This window comes from Myotis nattereri (genome assembly GCF_964212035.1).
Source record: "Myotis nattereri genome assembly, chromosome: 5".
In the NCBI taxonomy this organism is placed as follows: Eukaryota; Metazoa; Chordata; class Mammalia; order Chiroptera; family Vespertilionidae; genus Myotis; species Myotis nattereri.
Genome location: NC_138080.1, coordinates 28,689,089 through 28,715,198, shown reverse-complemented (window position 1 = coordinate 28,715,198; position 26,110 = coordinate 28,689,089). Strand labels below are relative to the sequence as shown.

At 43.9% G+C, this 26,110-nt stretch overlaps 2 protein-coding genes across 4 annotated transcripts in view; one reads left to right on the top strand and one right to left on the bottom strand.

The window, feature by feature from the left end:
• Nucleotides 1-9,820, bottom strand: part of SAFB2 (scaffold attachment factor B2) — a 42,281-nt gene extending 32,461 nt beyond the window's left edge. The window contains exons 1-4 of the mRNA XM_081092505.1: nucleotides 9,456-9,820; nucleotides 8,233-8,320; nucleotides 1,752-1,816; nucleotides 1,463-1,666 (exon numbers count right to left, since the gene is read on the bottom strand). Of these exons, the coding sequence (XP_080948631.1) occupies nucleotides 1,463-1,666; nucleotides 1,752-1,816; nucleotides 8,233-8,320; nucleotides 9,456-9,641 (543 nt within the window). The 5' untranslated portion in view covers nucleotides 9,642-9,820. The remainder of the gene's footprint in view (nucleotides 1-1,462; nucleotides 1,667-1,751; nucleotides 1,817-8,232; nucleotides 8,321-9,455) is intronic.
• A 52-nt stretch (nucleotides 9,821-9,872) lies between these two features.
• SAFB (scaffold attachment factor B) overlaps nucleotides 9,873-26,110 on the top strand; it is a 35,513-nt gene continuing 19,275 nt past the window's right edge. For 2 of the 3 annotated variants that reach the window (XM_081092224.1, XM_081092223.1), the window contains exons 1-5: nucleotides 9,873-10,289; nucleotides 13,580-13,664; nucleotides 23,354-23,418; nucleotides 23,504-23,707; nucleotides 25,244-25,306. In XM_081092224.1, coding sequence (XP_080948350.1) covers nucleotides 10,101-10,289; nucleotides 13,580-13,664; nucleotides 23,354-23,418; nucleotides 23,504-23,707; nucleotides 25,244-25,306 — 606 coding nt within the window. In that variant the 5' untranslated portion in view covers nucleotides 9,873-10,100. Of the gene's footprint in view, nucleotides 10,290-13,579; nucleotides 13,665-23,353; nucleotides 23,419-23,503; nucleotides 23,708-25,243; nucleotides 25,307-25,845; nucleotides 25,879-26,110 lie in introns of all 3 variants that reach the window. The other variant, XM_081092222.1, reaches the window with a different exon arrangement.

Below are 26,110 nucleotides of genomic sequence, written 5' to 3'. Positions count from 1 at the left end.
AGCTGTAATGCCTTAAGTAAACAACACAACCAAACTAGAATGGCTGGGCATGCCAAGATGGTAAGATTCAAATGACCATTATTTCTAGGATGGCCACCACAAAGAGCTCTATGCCAAAATATTGGGAGAACTTGGGAAGGGGACACTGGTAACAGAATTAAAGCCCTACCCTACACACCAGGACATTAATAGTGATTCCCTTTAACGGAAGGGGTTTTTCTGGGATGACAAATATTTTTTTCACTGTATTTCACCTCTTTTAATATGACCAACTATTCTTTTTTTTTTTTTTAATATATCTTTATTGATTTCAGAGAGGAAGAAAAAGGCAAAGAGAGATAGAAACATCAATGATGAGAGAGAATCATTGACTGGCTGCCTCCTGCATATCCCCCACTGGGGATAAAGCCCGCAACCCAGGCATGTGCCCTTGGCTGGAATCGAACCTGGGACCCTTCAGTCCGCAGGCTGATGCTCTATCCACTGAGCCAAACCAGTGAGGGTGACCAACTATTCTTTTTGTTGTTGTTGTTAATCCTGAGAATATTTTGCAATTGATTTTTAGAGAGTGGGAAGTAGGAGGAGGAGAGACACACAATGATTGTTTTCCTCCTGCTCGCACCCCGACCAGGGCCAGGGATTGAGCCTGCAATCAAGGTATGTGCCCTTAACTGGAATGGGACCCGGGACCCTTCAGTCCCAGGGTTGATGCTCTATCCACTGAGCCAAACCAGCTAGGGCTATTATCATTTTTTGTTGTTAATCCTCACCTAAGGATATTTTCCCACTGATTTTTAGAGAGTGGAAAGGAGGAGGGGCTAGGGGAGGGGGAGAGAGAGAAAGAGAGAGAGAAACATCGATGTGAGAGAGACATAACGGTTGCCTGCCTCCCTCATGCACCCCTACTGGAGCCAGGGGTTGAGCCTGCAACCAAGTTTCATGCCCCCAACTGGAAATGAACCCAGGACTCTTCAGTCAGTGGGCTGATGCTCCAACCACTGAACAAAACTGGCCAGGGGATGACTATGTCTATTCTTATGCATAGAGTAAACTTTCTAAAACATCTATAAGATTATCTGGATGATGAAATTATACACTGTTTTTGTTTTATCTTTCTAGTTTTTTACCTACTTTTTTAAAAGGAAAATACTTTTATTAACTGTGCAACCTTTTATGGCTTATGCTTAGAAAGTGTCTCTCACCCAATTAGAAATAGTCTCCAATACTACAGAAACATTAACGGAGAAGTTATTCATTAATTAATATCTGACCTATGTTGAGTTTAAATGGACAGAATTTACCACCAAGGTTCAGTTCCTAAATTAAATGTTTATGGTGACTGATTTCGCTGCTTGCTATTTAATCAACCAACCCTTAGCATGATCTTGCTCATATAAACAGCACATAAGCACTGGGAGCCTTGGGCCTCCTGCCACATTCCACGTGTCTTAGTGTTACCTACAGCATGTTCTGTGAGCTGAGCTGGAAGCTCACTCAGCTGTGCAGCCACATACTCTTTGCTATCACAAAGGGAATCGAGGATGCTGTCTGTGCCATCATCCCCAAAGTCTGGGGCACTGCTGTTCTCGACTTCAGCTTCTTCTAACACACTAACATCCATCATGTCAATATTCTGCAAGCTCTCCAAACTTGCTTCCACATCCTCCTATAAAGAGGAATGAGAGGTATCAATGACCAGGTAGACCAGGACTCAGCGCTCCTGCTGCTGTCTCCACTGTCATGCCACATACCTGCCCGTCTCTGGAATCCTCTTCTAGGCCATTATCTTCTGTGCCTTCTTCCTCTATCTTCTGTCCTAATTACAGAACAATTGTTCAATCAGATAACACTCAGGTCTAGCCCTATAATTAGTATAGTAGAATGATAGATTTCAATCTTAGAACATGTTACAAGGAAACTAGAAGACATGCCTGTTTTGTTTTCTGGGTTTTTTTAAAGTATTTTACTAATTAAAAAAAATTTTTTTTATTGATTTCAGAGAGGAGGGGAGAGGAAGAGATAGAAACAAAAATGATGAGAGAGAATCACTGATCGGCTGCCTCCTGCACAACCCACACTGGAGGTAGAGCCCACAATCCAGGCATGTGTTCTGACCGGGAATTGAACCATGACCTCCTGGTTCATAGGAAGACACTCAACCACAGAGCCAGTCAGGCGAAGTGCCTGTTTTAATGTGTGCAATTTTGTCTCCATCAGGATATGAATATCTAGGATTTCTGTAATACTAACAAAAGCATTTGATTTTTAACAAAATACCTAAGCGCTTCAAAAAATTTCAAAACCACTCCAAAGTAAAACAAACATCCCAAAAGAAGAGCAAAGGATAACAGGCATTTTACAACAAATGTAATTTTAAAAATGTAATATCCATCTAGTAATTAAAGAAATGCAACTTCAAATAACATTCTGGATTATAAACTTGCTGGCTTTCCCTACATTCCACAATTTCAAGCAGGCTGCCTGCCTTTCATCAGTCTTCAGCTCTGGAACTTTTATCTGGGGCGGCAAAGGCTACCATAAAATCTGAGTCTTATGAATACAAAAGAACTATTTACAGTTAATGCTAGGTATTCCCAAGAGGTTAGGCAGTGGTTCTCAACCTTCCTAATGCCACGACCCTATAATACAGTTCCTCATGTTGTGGTGACCCCCAATTTCATTGTTACAAATTGAACATAATTAAAGCATAGTGATTAATCACAAAAACAATATGTAATTATATATGTTTTCCGATGGTCTTAGGCGACTCCTGTGAAAGGGTCGTTCAACCCCCAAAGGGGTCGCGACCCACAGGTTGAGAACCGCTGGGTTAGAGGGAAAGGTGAGGCCTGAAAAATGTACATACTCCCCGTAGGACATGCACTAGAATGTCTGATAAGGGATTCAAAACATATATATTCTTTCTAGAAAGTGTACATAGCCTAAACACCTGAAAGGGAAAGAAATTATAGCACATTTTGTTCATACGTGGATACCAGCATGCAAGTCGATGGGGAGAGTGGGGTGTAACCTGGCACTATCTGGAGACATTTTGGAGGGCATCAGACCTGAAGTGTGTATGCTACTGGCATCTATTTAGTGGAAGTGAGTGACCAGGGATGCTGCTCACCATACCACATTGCAAGGACAGCGTCCTAAAAAAGAATTATTTACTCTAAATAGTTAACAGTGCTAAGGTTGTGAAACCCTATGGTACACCATACAATGTTTTATAACTTAAATAAGCTCTCAAGAATATTTAATATGGTAAAATTCCCATAAAGGTAAAAAAAAAAAAAAGGCCCTGGCCGGGTAGCTCAGTTGGTTAGAGCAGTGGTCAGCAAACTGCAGCTCGCGAGCCACATGCGGCTCTTTGGCCCCTTGAGTGTGGCTCTTCCACAAAATACCAACTTCTGCGCACTGGCCACGAAGTTTCAATCGCACTGTACATGTGCGCCCGCAGGTGGTATTTTGTGGAAGAGCCACACTCAAGGGGCCAACGAGCCGCATGTAGCTCGCAAGCCGCAGTTTGCTGACCACTGGGTTAGAGCATCATCCCAATATGCCAAGGTTGTGGGTTTAACCCCTGGTCAGGGCACTTACAACAATCAAACAATGAATGCATGAATAATGGAACAAAAATCAATGTCTCTCTCTCTCTCTTACTTCCTCTTCTCTCTCTCTCTCCAAAGTAAATCAATAAAATTAAAAAAGTAAAAAAAGAAACAAAACCATGTAGATCGCCTTTTAAAAAGCACATGTATGTTTGTATACATGCAAGCGTGAAGATGCATACAGATGGAGATGACTGAAGCAACCAACAACAATGGTTAAAATATGGAGTGGTATAATTAGAGATAATTTTATTTTTATATACATACTTTTTACATCTTCCAAATTATTGAAAAATATTATTTTCATAATTTTTAAATAAAAAAATTAAACATAAGAAACCTCAGTCTTTTTTTTAATCCTCACCTGAAGATACGTTTTTATTAATTTTCGAGAGAGAGGAAGGGGGAGAGAAGAAGGGAGGGAGGGAGAAAAACATTGATCTGTTGCCAACCGTAGGCACCTAACGGGGGATCAAACTTGCAACCTAGGTATTTGCCCTGACTGGGAATCAAACCCCCAACCTTATGGTGTATGGCAGTGGTTCTCAACCTTCCTAATGCCGCGACCCTTTAATACAGTTCCTCATGTTGTGATCCAACCATAAAATTATTTTCGTTGCTACTTCATAACTGTAATTTTGCTACTGTTATGAATCGTATGTAAATATCTGATATGCAGGATGTATTTTCATTGTTACAAATTGCACATAATTAAAGCATGGTGATTTAATCACAAAAACAATATCCTATCAAATAATAGACAAACAAGGCAATTGACCGTACCTTCGCTACGCCTCCCATTGGCTAATCAGCACAATATGCAAATTAACCAACAAAGATGGCAGCTAACTTGCATACTGCAGGCAGGGTGGGACAGCACCATCCCGCCCGCCCTGCCGCCATCCGGGCCTGCTATCTGCGACCCGGGGTAGCGGGCGTCCCGTGTGCGACCTGACACGGGGCGGCCGGGTGGGGCAGCAGCAATATGCCGGCCTGCCCAGGTGCCCCGTGTGCGACCCGGCCCGGGGCGGCCGGGTGGGCAGCGAAGGCTTGAAGGCGGCTCCGCCCAGAGCACAGGCCTGGGTCCTGGGTACAGGAGGAAAACTGGTGCCAACAGCCAGGGGAAGGGAAAACCTATTGCACTAATCTTTTCGCCCAACAGGCCTCTAGTGTAATTATATATGTTTTCTGATGGTCTTAAGCGACCCCTGTGAAAGGGTTGTTCGACCCCCAGATTGAGAACCGCTGGTGTATGGGATGATGCTCCCACCAACTGAGGCCCTAGCCAGGGCAGAAACTGACTAAAGATTCAAACTAAAATGTTTACACCTTAAGTATTTCATTTATTATTATCATCAGTAACCACTCAAGAAATGTAGTTTTATATGTCAGATACCATACTCTCCACATCTTATTATTTAATACTCCCCACAACGCTAGCAGGTTTATTATCTGCATTTGACACATAAGAATTTGGTTCAGTTCCAAAGCTGGGACTCAAAAACTCAGCTGTACCACTTCCATTATATCTAAGCCCAGCATACCCTTTGAAATATACTGTCTAAAAAATGTTTGGCAGTTGCAACCAATTTCTAGGCCTCTAAATAGTAGCCTGCAATACACACAACAGGATGTAAACAAGAAAAATGCACACCCTAAAGCTTCACCAAAAAGTGCCCTAAATAAGAGTGGGAATGACAAATACTGAGCATATAGGCTGCACCCCAATCTCAAGGGCCTGACTAAAAGCTGAAACGGGGGTTGTGGGGGACAACAGGACAGAAACTAGAAAATCAAATTTTAGTTTCTCACATAAAACCTAATTCCAAAATTTAATCTTTCAAAACACATCCAGACATCTTCCACAATTTTAACTACTCTTTACTTTTAAAAGGCAACAGTCACTCTTGACTTCCCAGAATTAGTCCCACTCTTGCACAGACTCTGGAAAACAATTGGTTAATTCTTCCTGATCACTTTTATGTAATATTGAGGATCTAATTTCAACTAGGACACCATGATGATGAAATACTTCAAATCACTAACCAAGAACCCAAACACCTCCAAAGGATATGCTAGTTCAACAACCTATAGGTGCTATCCTCTGTCCCTGGACTCAGACCACCTACCTGTTCCTTCTCTTGGCATTGGTTCTGAAAACGAGGAAGGGACCATTGCTAGAGCTACCCTATATAATAAAAGGCTAATATGCAAATTACCCCTTGGGAGTTCGACCGCTCGCTATGATGTGCATGGACCACCAGGGGGTGGCACAGAATGAAGGAAGGCCCTGATCAACCCTGATTGCCAGCCATGCCTAGGGACCCTACCCATACATGAATTTCATGCACTGGGCCTCTAGTGTTGGTATAAGCATTCTCTCTATACGAATGAACTATTACCAAAGCTTTCCAGGCAAAATGCTAATTCCATGTAGTTTTGATTTTACATAAGCTTTAATCCAGACATTCAGATAGGTTTTTAAAACACCTAGCTAAGGTTCAGTTTGTCTAATGATGTAAAGATCCCCGTTAGGAGACAAGAACATTTGGATTCATAAACCTTAAACCTCAACAGTTTTAAATGAACAACTACATTAAAAACTTTTAAACTAACTTAAGTTGTTTCATAGCTATCGTAAAACAGGCTTTCAAACCATAGTTGTTGCCTGGCTGGTATGACTCAGTGAGACCTATGAACCAAGAGGTCATGGTCCAATTCCCAGTCACGGTCACGCCACTTGCCTGGGTTTAGGGCTTGATCCCCTGTAGGGGGCATGAAGGAAGCAGCCGATTAATGATTCTCGCTCATCATTGATGTTTCTATCTCTCTCTCCCTTCCTTCCTCTCTGAAATCAATGAAAATATATTAAAAAAAAAAAAGACAGAGGTAATTGTAAGTTTTCTGCTATAGACCAGTCTCTCATAGTCTGTATTCATTTGGTCAGTCCGTGTTAATAGTGAAGTATGGATCAATACAATAGCAAAAAAAAAAAAAAATCAATGTTTTAAAATTAAACATAATGTAGCTCTTTATGAAACCTAACTAAAAAATTTAACCTTTCAAAACACTTACACCATACAAGTTTTAAAAGTTAGATACATTATAGAAAAGTTTTCCTGCCAGGAAAATCTGCTTAAAAAGTAAACTGAAATTGTTGAAAATGCTACAAATTAATTTCTTTTGACTTTCTAAACTGTCCTCTACTACCTGAATTATATTGTCCTTATCACTGTAAAACCTAATAATGAGGACATTTGGTTAATTCCTCTCGATCACTTTAATTTTTTTTTTAAAATATACTTTATTGATTTTTACAGAGAGGAAGGGAGAGGGATAGAGAGTTAGAAACATCGATGAGAGAGAAACATCAATCAGCTGCCTCCTACACACTCCCCACTGGGTATGTGCCCACAACCAAGGTACATGCCCTTGACCGGAATCAAACCTGGGACCCTTGAGTCCGCAGGCCGACGACGCTCTATCCACTGAGCCAAACCAGTTAGGGCTCCTCTTGATCACTTTAATCCAATAAGTAATTCCTCCCTACAATAAGGGCAGTAAGGTTTCAAAGTTTTCTGAAATTAAGTCCTTCCAAAAAGTAACAGGTATTATCCACCAAGGAATTAATGTTGGGGCATGCCGTAAATATACCTTGAAAACATAATGCTCAGTGAAAGAAGGCAGGCAGAAAAGGCCACAGACTGTATGATTCTATTTATATGAAATGTCTAGAATAGGCAAATCTACAGAGACAAAGTCAATCAGTGCCACGGGCTGAGGGCTGGGAAAATGGGGAGTGACTGCTAGTGGGCACGGAGGTCATGAAAATACCTAGAATTAGACATGGTGATGACTGCACAGTCTTGTGAATGAGCACTGTATTGTACACTTCAGGTGAATTCTATAGAATTTGAATTATATCTTAATTTTTTAAAAATCACACTAGTAAAAATAGGCTGGATACAAATACTCTGACAATCTATTTTGGACCATAGAGAAGCTGAGTTCTATTTGGTCTTGGGTTGTTGTCATTTTCGTTGATTTAAGTCCTATTTTTTAAAACCAGGAGGGAAGCCAAGCAGGTGCTCAAACCAGTCAGGACAGCTTTTAGAGTGTCTTACTCTAGTTTTTTTTTTTTTTTTAAATATGTTTTATTGATTTTTTATAGAGAGGAAGGGGGAGAGATAGAGTTAGAAACATCGATGAGAGAGAATCATCGATCAGCTGCCTCCTGCACATCTCCTACTGGGGATGTGCCTGCAACCCAGGTACATGCCCTTGACCGGAATCGAACCTGGAACCTCTCAGTCCGCAGGCTGACGCTCTATCCACTGAGCCAAACCGGTTTCAGCTCTAGTTCTTTTTTAATACCAATGGCAAGAACTGAGATGTTTTTAGCATGTATTTTAATTTTACTTGGTGTCCTCCTCCAGCACCCTGACAGTCACTTGTTAGCTGGTGAAGAGCAGGCCTAATTAGGAGACGGAGAACAATGACAGCTGAAGACATTCTCCTCCTGGCCGGGAGGGCAGAAACAGTACTAAAAAACCAGGTCTCTAAGCAAGTGGGCTCTCAAACACTCGGACCTCTAGCAGCAGGAACTACAGGTGGATACCTTTAACACATCTCTTTGCCGTCTTCCTGTTCGTGGCTTCCAATGTGATGCCAATTTCATCAGGATCCTGCCCTTCTTCTTTAACTGCCTGTCAGGAAGAGATGGATTTTACATTGTCAAGAGCTGCAGGGCACACATCGTTGCTTTTAAATAACAACTTCTAACTCTTCCTTGCAAAGAGCAAGTCTGGTTCTGCTATCTGGGCTTCAAGCCCACAAGACACAGGATGAACCCAGCACAACTTGGTTCTCTCTGCACGGATGCCACACGACCCCACCCCCTCCCCGCACCCAAAAAAAGGGGTGTGTGAAAGGGTGTTCAGAATCAGGGTCAATGACCAGTTCCAAATTGGCCTCTAACCTTGAAACTGCCCAACCTTCCAGTTTAAGTTAATATAACAAATAATAACAAGAGGCTTGTACTTGGTCTCCATGGGCAATGGACTCTGAGCGGTGGTCCACCAAGCCATCTTTGGCCTGGGGGAGCGCGGGGAGGGAGGACAGACAGATCGGGTTGGGGAAGGTACCTCGGTGCTTCCCTCCTGCCTGGCACAAGGCTGGGGCTCACAGTAAATTCACAGGTCCCCCCACCCCTTAAGAAGCTTGTTCTGGTTGGAGACACGACAATCCCCCATTCTCAAGTTTGTGTTATGGGTGGTGTTGAGGGGAATAAACAGAGGATGACAGGAGAAAGTGGGGGCGGGGGAGCTGCGCGTTACTGAAAGTGACATCTCAAACAGATCCAAAGGACAGGGGGTGGGCCAGGCCACCGCGAGAAGAGCAGTCTGGCGTCGGGTATGGTAAGTGCCAAGGCGCCGGGCCAGGTACAAGCACGGCTCCCTTTCCTGCAAGATCTCAAAGGTCCTTCAGTCATCTGTTCTCCAGGGAGGGAAACTGAGGCTCAGAGACACAGGCACTTGGACAAGGTCACGGCGCCCAACCTAAAACTCGGGCCTGGGAGGAGTCAGGGGCCAGCCTAGCGTCTAAGGCAGGCAGGCTGCCAGCGCACTTGAGGCGATGACCTGGTAGGAAACAAGGCACAGAGAGGGACGATCACCGGCCAAGGTCACACAGCCAGGCCCCCTCGTCCCGGACAGCTCAGCCCGGGGGGTCCGCCAAGAGGGGGCGGGCCGCAGACGCCCGGGTCCAGAGGTCGCGGTGACAGGTCCACTCGGGGACGCACCCCGACCTCCTGCGCCACCCCCGTGCCCCGAGCCCCCGCACCTTCTTGAGTCGCTCCATCAGGACGCTCTTGTTGCCGCCCGTGTCCAGGTTTCGCTTCTTCAGCTCCGCCCGCAGGTCGATCACCCGCAGTTCGCTGAGCCGCCGCGTCCCCGCCTCCGAGGCGCCCGGACCAACCGCGGCGGTGCCAGAACCCGAGTCGCCAGAGCCTGCCAGGGTCTCCGCCATCCCGAGTTCCCCGTCTCCGGCACCTACTCCCCACACCGACAGCGGCTGTAGCGGCTCTGAGCACAAAATGGCGCCGCCTAAGAGGAAAACGCAATCACTTCCTCCCGCCCCGCTTTCCGGCTGTGCAGGCGTTCTTCGCAGCCACCGGCTAGTGCGCCGACCAACCGCGCGTTCCCAGCCACTATGCGCAGGCGCCGTATAGACATCACGCATGCGTCCCGGCCTTTCGCCGCGGAGGCTGGAGAGACGCAACGCGCCTGCGCACATCCTCCAAGGCGCTCACCACGCATTTGCAGACGCTACCGAGTACCGGGCCTGCGCCAGGTGCGCCTGCGCAGAAGCGAGGCGAGTCGGGGCGCTGGAGCAGTTCTCTGGCAGGCGGCGCCATTTTGTGCTAGGAGCTGAGAGAACCCCGGCCCGGTTCTGTGTGAAGTGGGTGGCAGAGCCCGGGTCCCTGGAATGGCGGAGACTCTCTCAGGCCTAGGCGATTCGGGTGCGGCGGGCGCTGCGGCTCTGAGCTCCGCCTCGTCTGAGACCGGGACGCGGCGACTCAGCGATCTGCGGGTGATCGATCTGCGGGCGGAGCTGAAGAAACGGAACCTGGACTCGAGCGGCAACAAGAGCGTTCTGATGGAGAGGCTCAGAAAGGTAGAGCCGGGGCCCTCGAGGTGGACAAGAGTGGGGTCGTGGGACTCCCGCAGCCGCAACAGATTTCCTCTGGTCCCGGGGCCCGCCTGTGGCCCCATTTGCGGCCTGGCGCTCGGTGCTTCTCCCGGCTCCTCCTAGGCCCCGGCGGGGGCTGCGAGCCCAGCCAGGCCCAGGCGCCAATCCTAGCGCCGCAGTGGGGCGAGGAGGAGAAAATGTGACGCGACGGGGAAGCCGCGGTAGCCGCGCAGCTCTAGATGGCGGGTGACATCGACCGAGGGCCTGTTTTCCGCAGCAGCCACTTCGCGGAGGGCTTTCCTCTTGTCGTCTCTTCCCAGCTTCCCACAAAGTGGACGGGGCGCCCTGAAATCCTCACTTCCTGGGGGGAGTCGGGGGACCCGGCCAAGGTCACACGGTCGGGGAGAGGAGGCGACGGGATTGGAACCCAGGCCGGCTGAGCCCCTGTGCCCTCGCTGGCCGCGGGAGTCTTCGACAAAGATGGATGTTGATTGTCCCTTTAGGGCCAACAAGCCTTGAATGGGAGGTCAATTTATAAAGCGAGCATGTCAAGAAGACATTTAAAGGGAAAAAAAAAAAACCAATCTGGGGTTTGCCATCCCTAGCTCGGGGGTATGACACGGAAGGGAAAGTGTTGTTTGCAAGAGTGACCAGAAATGTAAAAGGCAGACTCGGGGGACACCGAGATGGCTCACCCCGAAAGGCAGGCAGGGTGTGCGCCTGGGCTTAGGGCTCTGTCGGGTCTCGGGGGTTGGATCTTTCGCATGGAAGACGTTTGATCCTCACTGAGCCTGCTGCTGCTTGTGTAAAAAGAGGGAAAACATCGTGCTTTTGTTTCGGGGACTAAGTGAGGTGGCCTGAAAGGCCTTGGCATGTTGCCTGGCACATGTAAACACCGGGGATCTGATCGTTGTCACAAGTCATTTTTCCTCTGTGTCATTTCCAAAATGGGGGGGGGGGCTCTATATTCCCTACCTTACGGGGTACCGAAGGGTAGGTGCGAAAAATGCGGAGTTAAGTCAGTGTTTGCATCCCTTACGTTTTTCTTATTCGCTTCATTTTTTTTTTATTTTTTTTTTACCTTTTCCCCACCTAGGTCTTGTTTTTTTTTATTTCAGAGAGGGAGGGAGAGAGAAGTAGAAACATCAATGATGAAAGGGAATCATTGATGGCTGCTCCTGCGCGCCCCCTACCGGGGATGGAGCCGGCAGCCCCGCCCGGCATTGAACCGGTGACCTGGTTCATAGGTTAACGTCAACCACTGAGCGCCCGGCCTTGAGACCCTCGTGTCTTGAGGCCTTCTCAGCCTTCACCCCTGTCTCCATTCCCTGCAGATAGTGTGGTTTGTGACTCCTTCCACCCTGGCTCCCAAACAACTGAGGATTGGGGTTTTATTTTGATTGCTATTGAGAGGAAGTAGGTATTTTTTCCTATTTTTCCAGATAAGGAAGCTCAGGCTCAAGAGTGGTGAGGTGATATGCCCAGAGCCAGTTGGGGCCTTTCTAACTAGAGCTTATATTCTTTCATTATGGATACTAACCTTAACTTTTATTCACTATGAACACTAAATTCCTTTATTCAGGGCAGGCCGTTCTTCATTAACCAAGATGTTTACCTGGAGAAAATGCAACGAGGGTGTGAGGGTTGGCACTTGGGAAGATGTAGTCCATGTTCTTAGCCACCAGAGCCTCCTGGCAACAAAACTGAGTTGGGTGTTTGTTTTTTTTTACTTTTTTCCTCCCAGACAGTCTGCAAGCCTGCAGAGCTAAGATGGGATTGAACCCTCCTGTCAGGCTGGTGGCTGAGACTGGTATGACTTTAGGAATCTTCCATCACTGTCACCTTTGTGGGGACAAATCCATCCCACCTTTTCCCTCCTTTCGGTTTCTCAGACACGTGGGCACTACATAAATACCGTGAGCCTATGAACTCATCTACTACATGCCCAAGCAAGTCTGGAATTATTGCTGATCTTCTCTTTCTCTTCTACTTCTGTCATCCAGTTTGTATCCCTTCCTTGGTTTATTTTTCCTGGAAGGGCAAAAGAGGAAAAGATGGAGGGAACACACAACAAAGTTAATTTGCCAAGGCCTATAAGGATGACTCAGAGCCCTCAGTCCCCGTAGAGATGACCCTGTAAACACTGCACCCCAATGAGACAGTGAGGGTGAAGTGTACACCTCCTGTCTAGAGCAGCTCTTCTAGTCTCTTAGTGGTCCAGCATTGTCTGGCCCTAGCTAAGAGAGTTAGGGGCTTTCTGGTTGTCTGTTCCTTGATCCCAGGGCAGCACTTTGATTTTTTTCTAGATCTGGCTTCAGAGAGACGGGAGAGATTGTCTTTGCTCCTGATACAGATTAGGTAGGTGCAGGACCCCCCAAGTCCCATTCTAAATTCAGGTAGCAAGCTGGAAACTCCTGAGAATCTGAAACGGTATACAAATAAAATGCAGTATTTGAATTGAATTTATAAGAAAATTATGCTCACTGGATAGTACAGTAAAAACAGCAAGGGTTATTAGTAAATCCTGAACCTGAAGCCCAGTTTTCAGGGATGTCATCATTGACATGTTCAGTACTGATTTGCTGAGTGTGGGTGGAGCTGTTGAAGTGAATGACAAGTTCCTGGGGTGGGAGGCTGGGCTTGCCAAGAGCTTTTGTAATTCTGTATCCTTTGAGGTGAGTCCCTTAGTGGCTGAGAGCAAGACCTTTGGAGTCAGTCATAGATGAGGTACTACATGTCATGTCTTGTTCCGTGCCACACACAGTAGGATCTCAGCCTGAATTGTATTCTATACAGACAGTGTCGAGTGCAGGCGTGGCATGGAGAGGGGTCCCTGAGGTCAGATAGCACATTGCTGGGTGAAGTCATAGGAAAGTGGAGGGGGTGCCTTTTCGTTTTTTTTAGTTCCATTGAGCCCAGGAATAGGGATAACCCAGAATGTGGTGGTAATGTTAAAAATAAGGCAAATGTTTGTTCAGTGCTTGCTTTACATGGGTGATAGAGTTCTCACACAGCTTTTAAAGGTAAGTACTGTATTTTTATGTAACCCCATGTTATGGAGTAGGAAACAGATTAAGTAAATCTCCTTAAGACCACACAGCTTAGAACTGTTAGAGTCTAACTCCAGAGCCCTTGCTTCAGTGTGTAGAGCAAGAGAAAGAATGGAAACGGTGGAGGTGATGCACTTCCAAATCATTGGCCCCGAGCTTCTGTGAAAGTCAAGTCTTTGTTGACTTTCATGGTGAAATTTTTTTTCCCATTTGCCTTTCCTTTAGGCAATTGAAGATGAAGGGGGTAATCCTGATGAAATTGAAATTACCTCTGAAGGAAACAAGAAGACATCAAAAAGATCTAGCAAAGGTATCAAGGAATTTATGATCACTCCTAATGTTGAGCTTTCTTCAAAACTACTTCCTTTGCTAATATGCCTCATTTACTTGGTTGTGTTTGGGACATATTATTGTATTTTGTTTCTATGATACTTGGGAATTCAGAGGGTAGAAGGGGCATTTACACCTTTACTCATTTTCCTCTAGATTTCTCAGCAGCCTTTGCTTATCCAGGCCCTTCACCTTCCTTAAAAAAGAGTATTTAGGACGGTTTGAGTCTACTATTGCTGTGACTTGTGGAAACTAACTTCCCTTTTAAATGCTTCCTGGCCAAAACAGAGTGGTCACTTTTATAGACATTACTTTAAAAAACTATCTGCTGTATAAAAACCACTTTCCACATAGCACTAATGACACTCATGATCTGACCCAGACCTCTCTTTCCCACTTCATCCCCCACTACCTTCCTCCTCTTTCATCAGGCTGCAAAAAATGTGATTCATTCTCTTGGCCTTCTGTTTTTCTGCCCACTCTTCTTCCCTATCTGTCTGTATTCATGTCCTAGTTTATCAAGCAACAACTTCTGAAACTACCAATAGCAACTCATGACTCCTTAGGTCCTCTACACTGCCAGGACCTTATATCTTGCTGATGTCATTCTGCACCGTGGCATAACCAGATTGTTGAGGACAGGGGCTTTATCTTCCTTGTTTTTCTTTCCCCTCGGTAATTACTCAGTAATTTATTAACATTGAACTACTGTTTTAAGAAAGAATCTGTTAAAATTGGGCATTTGGACTGTTCTGAATGGTTCCTTGGGTGATTGGAGGCTTTTTGCTCAGGCTCCAAGTCAAATTAAATATTTATATTACTTGGCCAGGGATGAAGAAAGAACTGGGTTTGAAATGTCCAAGAAGCAGGCACCACTGTCAGCCACACTGTGGTGTAAGCTGTGGGAGAGCTGCAGTTGTGACCTCACCTTGGAATGAAGTCACTTCTGTGGTCCATGATACATTGTGTATTTTTGCCTTTGCCCAAGTAAATGTCTTTGCCAAGGGAAAGTGTACTGGAAAATTAACAGAAAAAGACAGTCATAGTGGGAGCTTTTGAATCTTCTTTTTGCTTTCCTTTTCCATTAAAAAAAAAATTGTACTACCTTAGCCGGTTTGGGTCAGTGGGTAGAGCATCAGTCCGTGGATTGAAGCATATTAGGCTTTTATTATATAGGACTATAGGCCCGGTGCACAAAAATTTGTGCACTCGGGGGGGAGAGGGGGTCCCACAGCCCGGCCTGTGCCCTCTCGCAGTCTGGGACCCCTCGGGAGATGACCTGCTGGCTTAGGCCTGCTCCCGGGTGGCAGAGGGCAGGCCCAATCCCTAGGTGCAGCCCCTGGTAGGGCTCAGAGCAGGGCCGATTGGGGAGTTGGGGTGCCGCCCCCTGTCATGCACAGAGCAGGGCAGATTGGGAGGTTGCGATGCCACCCTCAGTCACACTCAGGGTAGGGCCGATTGCGGGGTTGGGGCACCGCCCCCTGTCACACTCAAGGCAGAGTCGATGGGGAGGTTGTGGCGCCACCCCCCGTCACACAGAGCAGGGCCCAACAGGGGGTTGGGGAGCTCCCCCCTGTCACGCACAGAGCAGGGCCCATCGGGGTTGAAGAGCTCCCCCCTGTCACAGAGTAGGGCCGATAGGGGAGTTGGCACACCGCCCTCTGTCACACACAGAGCAGGGCGGATCAGGGGGTTGGGGCGCCGCCACTGTCACACTCAGGGCAGGGCCGATGGGGAGGTTATGGCTCTACCCCATTACACACAGAGCAGGGCCCGTGGGGGGGGGGGGGAGGGGTTGGGGCGCCACCCTCTATCACCTACAGAGCAGGGCCGATCAGGGGGTTGGGACGCCTTCCCCTGTCACGAACAGAGCAGGGCCGATAGGGAGGTTGTGGCCCCACCCCCTGTCACACACAGAGCCGCAGGGCGATCAGGGTGTTTGGGCACTGCCCCCTGTCACACTGATCCTGGTGCCGGGAGGTTTCGTGGCTCTGCTGATCCCAGTGCTGGGAGGCATATTACCCTTTTACTATATAGAATAGAGGCCTGGTGCACGGGTGGGGGCTGGCTGGTTTGCCCTGAAGAGTGTCCTGGATCAGGGTGGAGGTACCCACTGGAGTGCCTGGCCAGCCTGGGTGAGGGGATGATGGCTGTTTGCAGCTGGTCACACACCCTTCAGGGTGGGGGTCCCCACTGGGGTGCCTGGCCAGTCTGGGTGAGGGGCTGAGGGCTGTTTTCAGGCTGGGACTGAAGCTCCCAACTGCTCCTTTTTTTCTTTTTCTTTTTTTATTCTGGGCCAGCTTTAGCTCTGAGGCTCCAGCTCTTAGGCCTCCGCTCCTGAAAGCAGGTATCTGGTTTGTTTCGGTTCTACAATTGAAACTCTGTATCAACTCCAGGTCTGAGATTCCTGCTAGCTGAAAGCTGGTTTCTGGGGTTTTGTTTAGCTTCTATTTTTTGTAACTATGTTTCAAACTGCCAGCTCAGAGGCCTGCAGCGACAGGCGGGGAACGTTGGAGGACGGGGAACGTTGGAGTCCTCCATCACTGAAGCAAGCAAGCCTCATGTTAGTTTCAAGCAGCCATCTTGGCTGACAGTTAATTTGCATATTGCCCTGATTAGCCAATGGGAAGGCTAGTGGTCGTACGCCAATTACCATGTTTCTCTTTTATTAGATAGGATTATATAGGATAGGACAGGACAGGGTAGGATTGGATTTGCTTTTTTCACTTAACATGTTAAGGACATTCTTCCAAGTTCTACAAGTAAAAGACCTTATTCTTTTTAAATAGGTTAGTAGTAATCTTTCATATGATGTACAACAATATGTAGCTCATCAGTCTCCTTGGTACTAGAATGTTGAGATTCTTTTCCAATTTTCAGTCAGCATATCCAATTTTCAGTGCTACCATAAACCAGAAATGTCTCTGTGGTTAAGGAAATATATTTTTTTATAATTAGAAGTAAAATTTTGTGGCCAAAGGATATGTGCATTTTATAACAGTTATTCCAACAGTCTGTGCTGGTCAGTCTCTCACCTAACAATGTGAGGGGGTGTGCTTATTTCTTTAAACTCTCACTTAACACTGGGTATTATCTTTTTTTATTTTTACCAATTATGTAGAAGAAAGATATTTTGTTGTATTTATCTGCATTTCTCTGCAGGTAAGGTTTTCATTTGCATTTCTTCACAGATTAGACAGTTTCTGATAATTGGCCATCTGTATTTACCAAATTGCCTTTCCATGCCCTTTGCCCACTTTTTCTACTGGGTTGTTTGTCTTGTTCACTTCTAAGGACTCTATAAAATGTTGCAATTGTTTCTTTCCCAGTCTGTCATTTGACTTAACTTGTTTGTGGTGTTTTGATCATTAAAGTTTTAATTATTAATTTAGGCAGTGCTGTCAACCTATTCTGTATGTTTTCTAGATTTTATGTTGTGTTTTTAACATATAGAAAATATTCTACATTGTAGAGCTAATAGTTATGGTTTTATTTTTACATTAGGATGTTTAATTCATTTGGAATTTATTTTCACATATGTTTTGAGGTAGGTAGGGATCAAAATAAGGAATAGTTCTGTCAGATTCTTCTTGTCCAGTCACAGTCTCCCCTACTCACCTCCCCCACAAAATTTTGTGATTATTGTCAGCATAGGTTTGTTTTGCCTGCTCTGGAACTTCATGTAAAGTAGAACCATTCAGTATAATCACTTTAAAAAATATATATATATTTTATTGATTTTTTACAGAGAGGAGGGGAGAGGGATCGAGAGTTAGAAACATCGATGAGAGAGAAACATCGATCCGCTGCCTCCACACCTCCCACTGGGGATGTGCCAGCAACCCAGGTACATGCCCTTGACAGAAATCGAACCTGGGGCCCTTCAGTCCCCAGGCCGACGCTCTATCCAATGAGCCAAACCCACTAGGGCAAGTATAACCACTTTGTGTCTGGTTTCTTTGCCCAGCAGAATTAGTTTTATCTTGAGCTTTATAGTACATTGTGATATTTTATATGGCAATTTCTACTTAATTATTTTCAACTACCTTATTAGGTTGTATCGAGATTTTAACTAAAAATACTGTAGAGTTCTTTCTTCTAACCCTTTTGATGAACAAATTAAAGATGGTTTGAAATCAGCATGCTGATTATTTTAATCAGGATCCCTGAAAGCATATCTCACATAATCTCAGCACTCCTCCAAAGTAGTTTGACACCAATAATTTGTTTAGCAGAATCTTTTATTTATTTTTAATTAATTAATTTTTATTAATTTTCTTGGAATGGCATTGGTCAACATGAACATATAGGTTTCGGGTGTGGGTTTCTATGTTACAAAATCTGTGTATTGCACTTTGTGTCCACCACCCAAAGTCAGATCTTCTCCTGTCACCATATATTAAGATCTCCTTCCTCCCGTGCACCACCCCCCTCGCCCCCCGTTCCCCCGTCCCCTGGCACACTGTTGTTCATGTTCACAAGTTTTAATTTTATAACCCACATATGGGTGAAATTATATGGTTCTTAACTTTTTCTGACTGACATTTCACTTAGGATAATATTCTCAAGGTCCATCCATGTTGTTTCATCCTTTCTTATGTCTGAGTAGTATTCCATTCTGTATATGTACTGCATCTTTTTTACCCAGTCCTCTTATCGTGGAATACTGGTCGTTTCTATGTTTTGGCCACCATGAATAATGCTGCAATGAACATAAGGGTGCATGTATCTTTGCCAATACATGATTTCGAGGTTTTGGGGTATATACCCAGGAGAGACGGATTGCTGGGTTGTATAGTAGCACTATTCTCAATTTTTTTGAGGAATCGCCAGACTGCTTTCCATAGTGGTTCCATAGTCTACATTCCCACCAGCAGTGAATGAGGATTCCCTTTTTTCCACAACCTCTCCAACACTTGTTATTGCTTGTTATGTTGATAATGGCCACTCTAACAGGTGTGAAATGGTATCTTATTGTAGTTTTTATTTGCATTTCCCTAGTTGCCAGTAAGGTTGAACTTGTTTTCATATATTTGTTGGCTGCTTGTATGTTTTCTTGGGACAGGTATATTTTCATTTCCTCTGCCCACTTTTTGATTGGGTTGTTTGTTGGTTTGGTGTTGAATTTTATGAGTTCTCTATATATTTTGGAAATTAAACCTTTGTCGGAGCTACTGTTTGCAAATACCATCTGGTTGGAACTGGAAAAGCAAAATCAGCACATTTGCTTTAAATTTTATTTATGTATTGTTAATATTCATCCCAGGTTATTTTTTCCATTAATTTCTAGAGAGAGTGTGTGGAGGGGAGAAAGAGAGAGAAACATCAATGTGAGAGAGGCACATCAATTTTTTGCCTCCTGTATGTGCCTGGACCTGGGGGGCCAAGTAATGAGCCTGAGACCCTTTGGTTTACAGGCCGATATCCTCTAGTGCTCAGGGCACCGGCCAGGGCATGTTTGCTTTTTAAGCTATTACCTGTATTGTGCTACTGGGTCTTTTGTTTGTGTATGTATCTATGTATGTATGTGTTGTTTTTATGAACTATTTGAGAATAAGTTGCAAGTATGTGCCCCTTTGCCGTAAATACTACATACAGTATTGCCTAACAGCAAGGACATTACATGGCATTAGTTCACAAAATCAGGAAATTAACTTTGATACAATGCTGTTATCTAAGCTTAGACCTTATTTAGATTTAGACATTTTTTCCAGTAATGTTCTCCGTAATTCAAAAGGAAAATCCAGGGTCATGCATTTCATTCAATTGTCATATCTTTGGTTTCCTTTATGCTTCATTCACATTGAAAATAGTCGATCAGGTACACCTGAAACTAATATAATATGGCATGTCAATTGTAATTGAAAAACAAAAATTTGAAAGTAAAATAGTGAATTGATTTAATTTTAGCAAACCTAACTCTAGAGACCAAAAATTTATTTTCCCCATAAATTTTTTATTTATGCCTAATAATTTTCATTCTGCTTCAGCTCTGCCATTTCTGTTATTATTTACATGTTTCTATTTTGCTCATTTTAAATAACCACCTATATACTGCTGTTTAGATGAAAGTGCCAACAGTCTTGCCCTCTGTGAACTGTTATAAACAGTTCACAATAAAAATAAGTAAAAGAAAAATCAATGGAAAAAATATCCTTGGGTAAAGATTAAAAAAGAAAGAAAAAAATTACAAGGTTCGCCCTAATCGGTTTGGCTCAGTGGATAGAGCGTCGATCTGCGGACTCAAGGGTCCCAGGTTCGATTCCGGTCAAGGGCATGTACCTTGGTTGCGGGCACATCCCCAGTAGGGGGTGTGCAGGAGGCGGCTGATCAATGTTTCTCTCTCATCGATGTTTCTAACTCTCTATCCCTCTCCCTTCTTCTCTGTAAAAAAAATCAATAAAATATCTTTTTTTAAAAATTTACAAGGTTGGACAAGGGAAGTTTGAGTAAGTTGTTTCACTTTTTTTTTTAAAGTGCTGTTAAAGTTGTCTGAAAAATGAATGCAAGCCAAAAATGTGTCTAGCTGCTTCTTTTTTTTTCCTTCTATTGATATATTTTTATAGATTTCAGAGAGGAAGGGAGAGAGAGATAGAAACATCAATGATGAAAGAGAATCATTGATACAGCCCACATAGGGGATTGAGCCTACAACCTGGGCATGTGCCCTGACCAGGAATCAAACCATGACCTCCTGGTTCGTAGGTAAACACTCAACCACTGAGCCATGCTGGCTGGGCTCTAGCTTCTTAATGTTCATTTTTTTCTTAATCTTAAATTACTAACCTCTTGAAACACCTGAAGTTAAGCCATTCCTTCCAATTCAAAGTCCCAGGCATACATAAGAATAAAATAATGAGTTGGACCAACATTTTAAATCAGTGGTGAGGGGAAAAATTAGTAAATGTTTTAGGAAAATTAGTTTCCAAATGGGACAGTCATTTGGAAAATAGCTTCAGTCTGAACAAAACTGAGTCAAGTATTAAGTTGAAAACCAATAAAGAAGTAAATACAGGTGAATATTTATTTATGTATTCTTAGTATGGACAAGGGCTTTTAAACGTGAAAGTAAAAGAACATTTATACATAAAAACTGTTTAATGGCTTTGACTACATGAAAGTGAAATTTACCCAGAACCCATAAATAAAAGATTGGTGAAAGACTGTGAGAAAATATCTGTTGTATATACGATGTGCCAATAAAAAATGAGAAATAGCCCGACCGGCATGGCTCAGTGGTTGAGCGTCAACCTATGAACCAGGAGGTTATGGGTTTGATTCCTGGTTAGGGTGCATGCCTGTGTTCGGGCTCAATTCTCAGTGGGGGTGTGTCCAGGAGGCAGCCGATCAGTGATTCTTTCTCATCATTGGTGTTTCTACCTCTCCCTCACCCTTCCTCTGAGATCAGTAAGAATACATTTTTAAAAATAAATAAAATGTGGACAGCCCTAGCCAATTGTGTTCAGTGGATAGAGTGTCGGCCTGCAGACCAAAGAGTCCCAGGTTCAGTTCCATTCGGGCACGCACGTATCTTGGTTGCAGGCTCCTTCCCAGCCCTGACTCTGGTCAGGGTTCATGCAGGAGGCAACAAATGTTTCTCTCTCTCTCCCACTCTCTCTAAAAATCAAAGGAAAAATATCTTCCAGTGAGGATTAACCAAAAAATAAAAATAATAAATCAATTAATTAAATAAACTGAGAAGTGGAACAGAAATTTTTAAATGGCAAAAGGATATAAATGAGAGTTATAAAACTACAAGTGATCAACAAGAAAATTTCAACCTAAGCAGTAATCAGATAAATTCAGGTTACAAGTATTTCTTTTTGCCTAGCACAGTGGTAAGGGACAAGAAAAATGGCTGATTTTAACAAAGATTCAGAAAGATTGGCAGTTTTATTCATTGTTGATGGAACTGTGTGAATTGAAATAATTGTCTTCTGGGATATTGCAATAATGTGTATGTTTTCGTTTGTTTTAATCAAAGCCTTAAAAATACACATACTCTTTGTCCTGATGGTGCCATTTCTAGAAACATTCTAAGAGGATTATTGCCTAGATGCCAAAAAAAAAATCACCAGAGTATTCATCTTTATAAGCGTTTCTTAAAATTTCCAGCCATAGGTATTAGATAAATGATGGTATCTTCATGGTTTGGCTCAGTGGATAGAGAATTGGCCTGTGGACTGAAAGGTTCCAGGTTCGATTCTGGTCAAGGGCATGTGCCTTGGTTGCAGGCACATCCCCAGTAGGAGGTGTGCAGAAGGCAGCTGATTGATGTTTCTCTCTCATCAATGTTTCTAACTCTCTATTTCTCTCTGTAAAAAAGTCAATAAAATACCTTTTTTTAAAAAAAGAATATGGAAATACTTCCTGGCCCATGTGGTTTGATGGTTAGAGCCTCAGCCCATACACTGAAAGGTTGTAGGTTTGATCCCTGGCTCCAGTAGGGGTGTGTTCAGGAGGCAACCAATTGATGTGTTTTACATTGATATTTCTCACTCTTTCTCTCCCTCTCTCCTTTCTTCCACTCTTTCCTTTCTCCTTTCCTTCTACTCTCTAGGAAAAAAAATCAATGGAAAAAATATCCTCAGGTGAGGATTAACAACAACAACAAAAGAATATGGACATATGTTCACAACATGTTAAGTGAAAAGATTATAAAATGACAGAACAGTGACATTTTTATAAACATAATACATCTAGTCTATCCATAGCAAAATATGGGAAGACATCTATGTACGTCAGTGTGTGACAACATGAGAGCTAACTCTAGGTAGTAGTTATTACTGGCTTTTATTTTCTTTAAATATATATTTTTTTTATTGATTTCAGAGATGAAGGGAGGGAGAGATAGAAACATCAATAAGAGAGAATTATTGATCAGCTGCCTCCTGCATGCCCCACACTGGGGATCAAGCCCGCAACCCAGGTGTATGCCCTGACCGGGAATTGAGCCATGACCTCTTGGTTCATAGGTCGATGCTCAGCCACTGAGCCACGTTGGCCAGGCTTTCTCCTGCTTATTTATGTTTTGCTTTATGTCATTGTTACTGTGGGAAAACATGCTTCATGTTTCTTACGTAAAAAGCAGCACATTTGTATAAGATACTATTCTCCCTATAACCAAAGCCACTTGATAAGAAAGCCAGGCCTGAGAAAGGTCTGGCCTGCTTTCACCTTACTAAGAACCAGTTTCCAGCTCCTCATACTTCCACATCCATAGCCACTGGATAAGAATAGAATCTCGTCTGCTTAGGTGGTAGAGGGTCTGCCTTGTCCAGAATAGCCTTACCATTCCTGGATTACACAGTGTCCTTCAGTTTAGCAAGTGCCACAGGTGTTTTAGGTGGCCATTTCTGTAGTGCTGAGGGCCTATAAAAGTCAAAAATGATTTCTTCTGGCCCTAGCTGGTTTGGCTCAGTGGATAGAGCATCAGCCTGCAGGGTCCCAGGTTCAGTTCTGGTCAAGGGCATATGCCCAAGTTGTGAACTTGATCCCCAGTAGGTGGTGTGCAGGAGGCAGCCAATCAATGATTCTCTCTCATCATTGATGTTTCTTTCTCTCCCCCTCTCCCTTCTCTGAAATCAATAAAAATATTTCAAAAAAAATGTATTGCTTCTGGAAAAAATGCATGTTATTAATCTCCTGCTTTGACAATTATCTCTTCAGGACGTAAACCAGAAGAAGAAGGTGTGGAAGATAATGGGCTGGAGGAAAATTCTGGGGATGGACAGGTATGTGTAGCATTGACAGTGATTCTGCTCAGTGATAGACCAGTAGCAGTTCATTTGTTGATGGCTATGTTTTGTTATGTCACAGGAGGATGTTGAAGCCAGTTTGGAGAACTTGCAGGACATTGACATGATGGATATCAGCGTGTTAGATGAAGCAGAAATCGATAATGGGAGTGTTGCAGATTGTGTGGAAGATGATGATGCTGATAATCTCCCAGAGACTCTGTCTGATAGTAGAGAGCTAGAGGGAGAAATGAAAGAGCTTCCTGAGCAGCTTCAAGAACATGCTGTAGGTACTCGGTAGTCTCTAGAACAGCGGTTCTCAACCTGCAGGTCGTGACCCATTTGGCCGTCGAACGACCCTTTCAGAGGGGTTGCCTAAGACCATCGGAAAACACATATATAATTATGTATTGTTTTTGTGATTAATCACTATGCTTTAATTATGTTCAATTTGTAACAATGAAATTGGGAGTCACCACAACATGAGGAACTGTATTAAAGGGTCACGGCATTAGGAAGGTTGAGAACCACTGCTCTAGAATGTGCCCTGAGTGCATCAATTCCTCAAATGTCATAATAGATGAGAAGTGGAGTATATGCTGTACATTTGCAGAATGCTACATTAAACGTTTCAGGGACATTATTGAAGGCCTGTCTGCCAGGCATTAGGCATTAATGTTCTTTAATTGGTGGGGGACCTGGGGGAGATGTTAATCCTCGCCTGAGGATATATTTCCCATTTATTTTTTAGAGAGAAAGGAAGGGAGGGCAGGAGGGGAGAGAGACATTGATTAGTTGCCTCCCTCACTTGCCCTGACGGCCAGGATAGGACCTGCAATCAAACCTGAGACCCTTTTAGGCATGGCCAACTCTAACCACTGAGTCACGCTGGCCTGGCCTGTTTTTTAAAACAACAGTATGACAAATAGGTGGGATTATGCCCATTTTTAGTTGAAGAAATTGGGGATTTAAAAAGTAAAGAACTATCTCCAGGATCATAAGAGGATAAGAATTAAGACCACACCAATTCCAGAGTCCATGTACTTAACTCATGCACCATGTTGTCTTGGTACCATTTATTAGATTATTTTACTTTTATGAGGATAAATTTGCTAGGTATACAGACAAAGTGATGGATCATTGGGGCTTTTCCAGTCCTCTGCTTCTGTCCCCATACTCTGATTTGGGAGTTGATAATGGTAAGAGACAGGGTTCTCAGAGAGGCCATTCCATTTGGGGCAGTTGCCACCTCAGGGGCAACAGTCCCATTGTCATTGGCATCCAGGTTTCGGGAAGGTGGTGGTGGCCACTGAAGTCCAAGAATCCATTCCAAAGCCTGATTCTGGGCATTGTTCCTTGAAGAGTAGTCTCCAAACCTCATGCTCCAATCTACTTGTAAAGTCTATGGACTACAGTAGCCCCACTTATTCTTGGGGATAGGTTCCAAACCCCCAGCAGAATTACTCTATATTGCTCTTTTGATTTCTGCGCTATATTCAGAATTTTGTCAGGTGATTTTTAAAAATTAATTTTTAAAGAGAGAGGAAGGGGGAGGGAGAAAGAGAGAGAACCATCAATCTGATAGGGAAACATTGATTGGCTGCTTCCTGCAAGCTCCTTACCAAGGATTGAGCCCACTACCCAGTTATGCACCCTGACTGGTAATCAAACTTTCAGTACACGGGACAGCCCCCAACCATCTGAGCCACACCAGCCAGGGTTGTCATAAGTGATTTTTCATGGCTGATACTTGTTACTGTATAGATGTTCCATTATGTTATCTTATTGATGTATTAAACTGTCTTCTCTGTTTATTTTACAGCTAGAGGACAGAGAAACTATAAATAACTTAGATACTTCATCATCTGACTTCACTATATTACAGGTAAATTGTTGTGTCTCTCAATAATTATAGCATCAGTGGTTATACTACAGTTTCTGGAAACCACTGCAGACATTGTGTTGCACTCCCAAGGAAAAGTCATTCAAGGTTTGTTAACATTGCCTACTTTGTCAGCAAAACCATCAGAGAGGGTTTTGCTCCCCTTCCCCTAAATACAATGTACCTGCTGCAAAGGACTCACCATCTTGACTTTCCACTCAATTACTATGGCTTCCCTGTAACTGAGAGGGCATATTTGGGAAAGTATTTTGCTGATTTGATTGCTGAGTGCATCCTCTGCAGAAAGACTGTTAGGTCAAATAGCAAGGGGGGCTCCCTCCCTAAGGAAGATTGATGGGGTCCAGATTAGGATGCAGGGGGGGTAGGGTGGGTAGAGCACAGACATCACAGCTGGGACAGGTGGATTCCAAGACTTCTATTTCTGCCTTTGGGAGAATTTCTTATGGAAAATGAAGGAATTTTTTTGATTACTATATCATCTTGACTGTTTCATTACCATCTGTGTAAATATTAAACCTTAGATGAGAACAAATGAGATGTGGACTAACTTACAGGTATGATTTCAATAAATTTGGGTCTTGAGTTTCCTTTTAATGTTTCTGCCAGACTTATATGTATGTAAATTGTTGGAATAAACTTACTTGGGTCTAATTTTTAATTTTTTTTAATCCTCACCCAAGGATATTTTTTCCATTGATTTTTTTTTTTTTTTTCAGAGGGGGCGGGGTGCAGAGAGAAAGAAACATTGATGTGAGAGACACATCAACTGGTTGCCTCCCGTACACG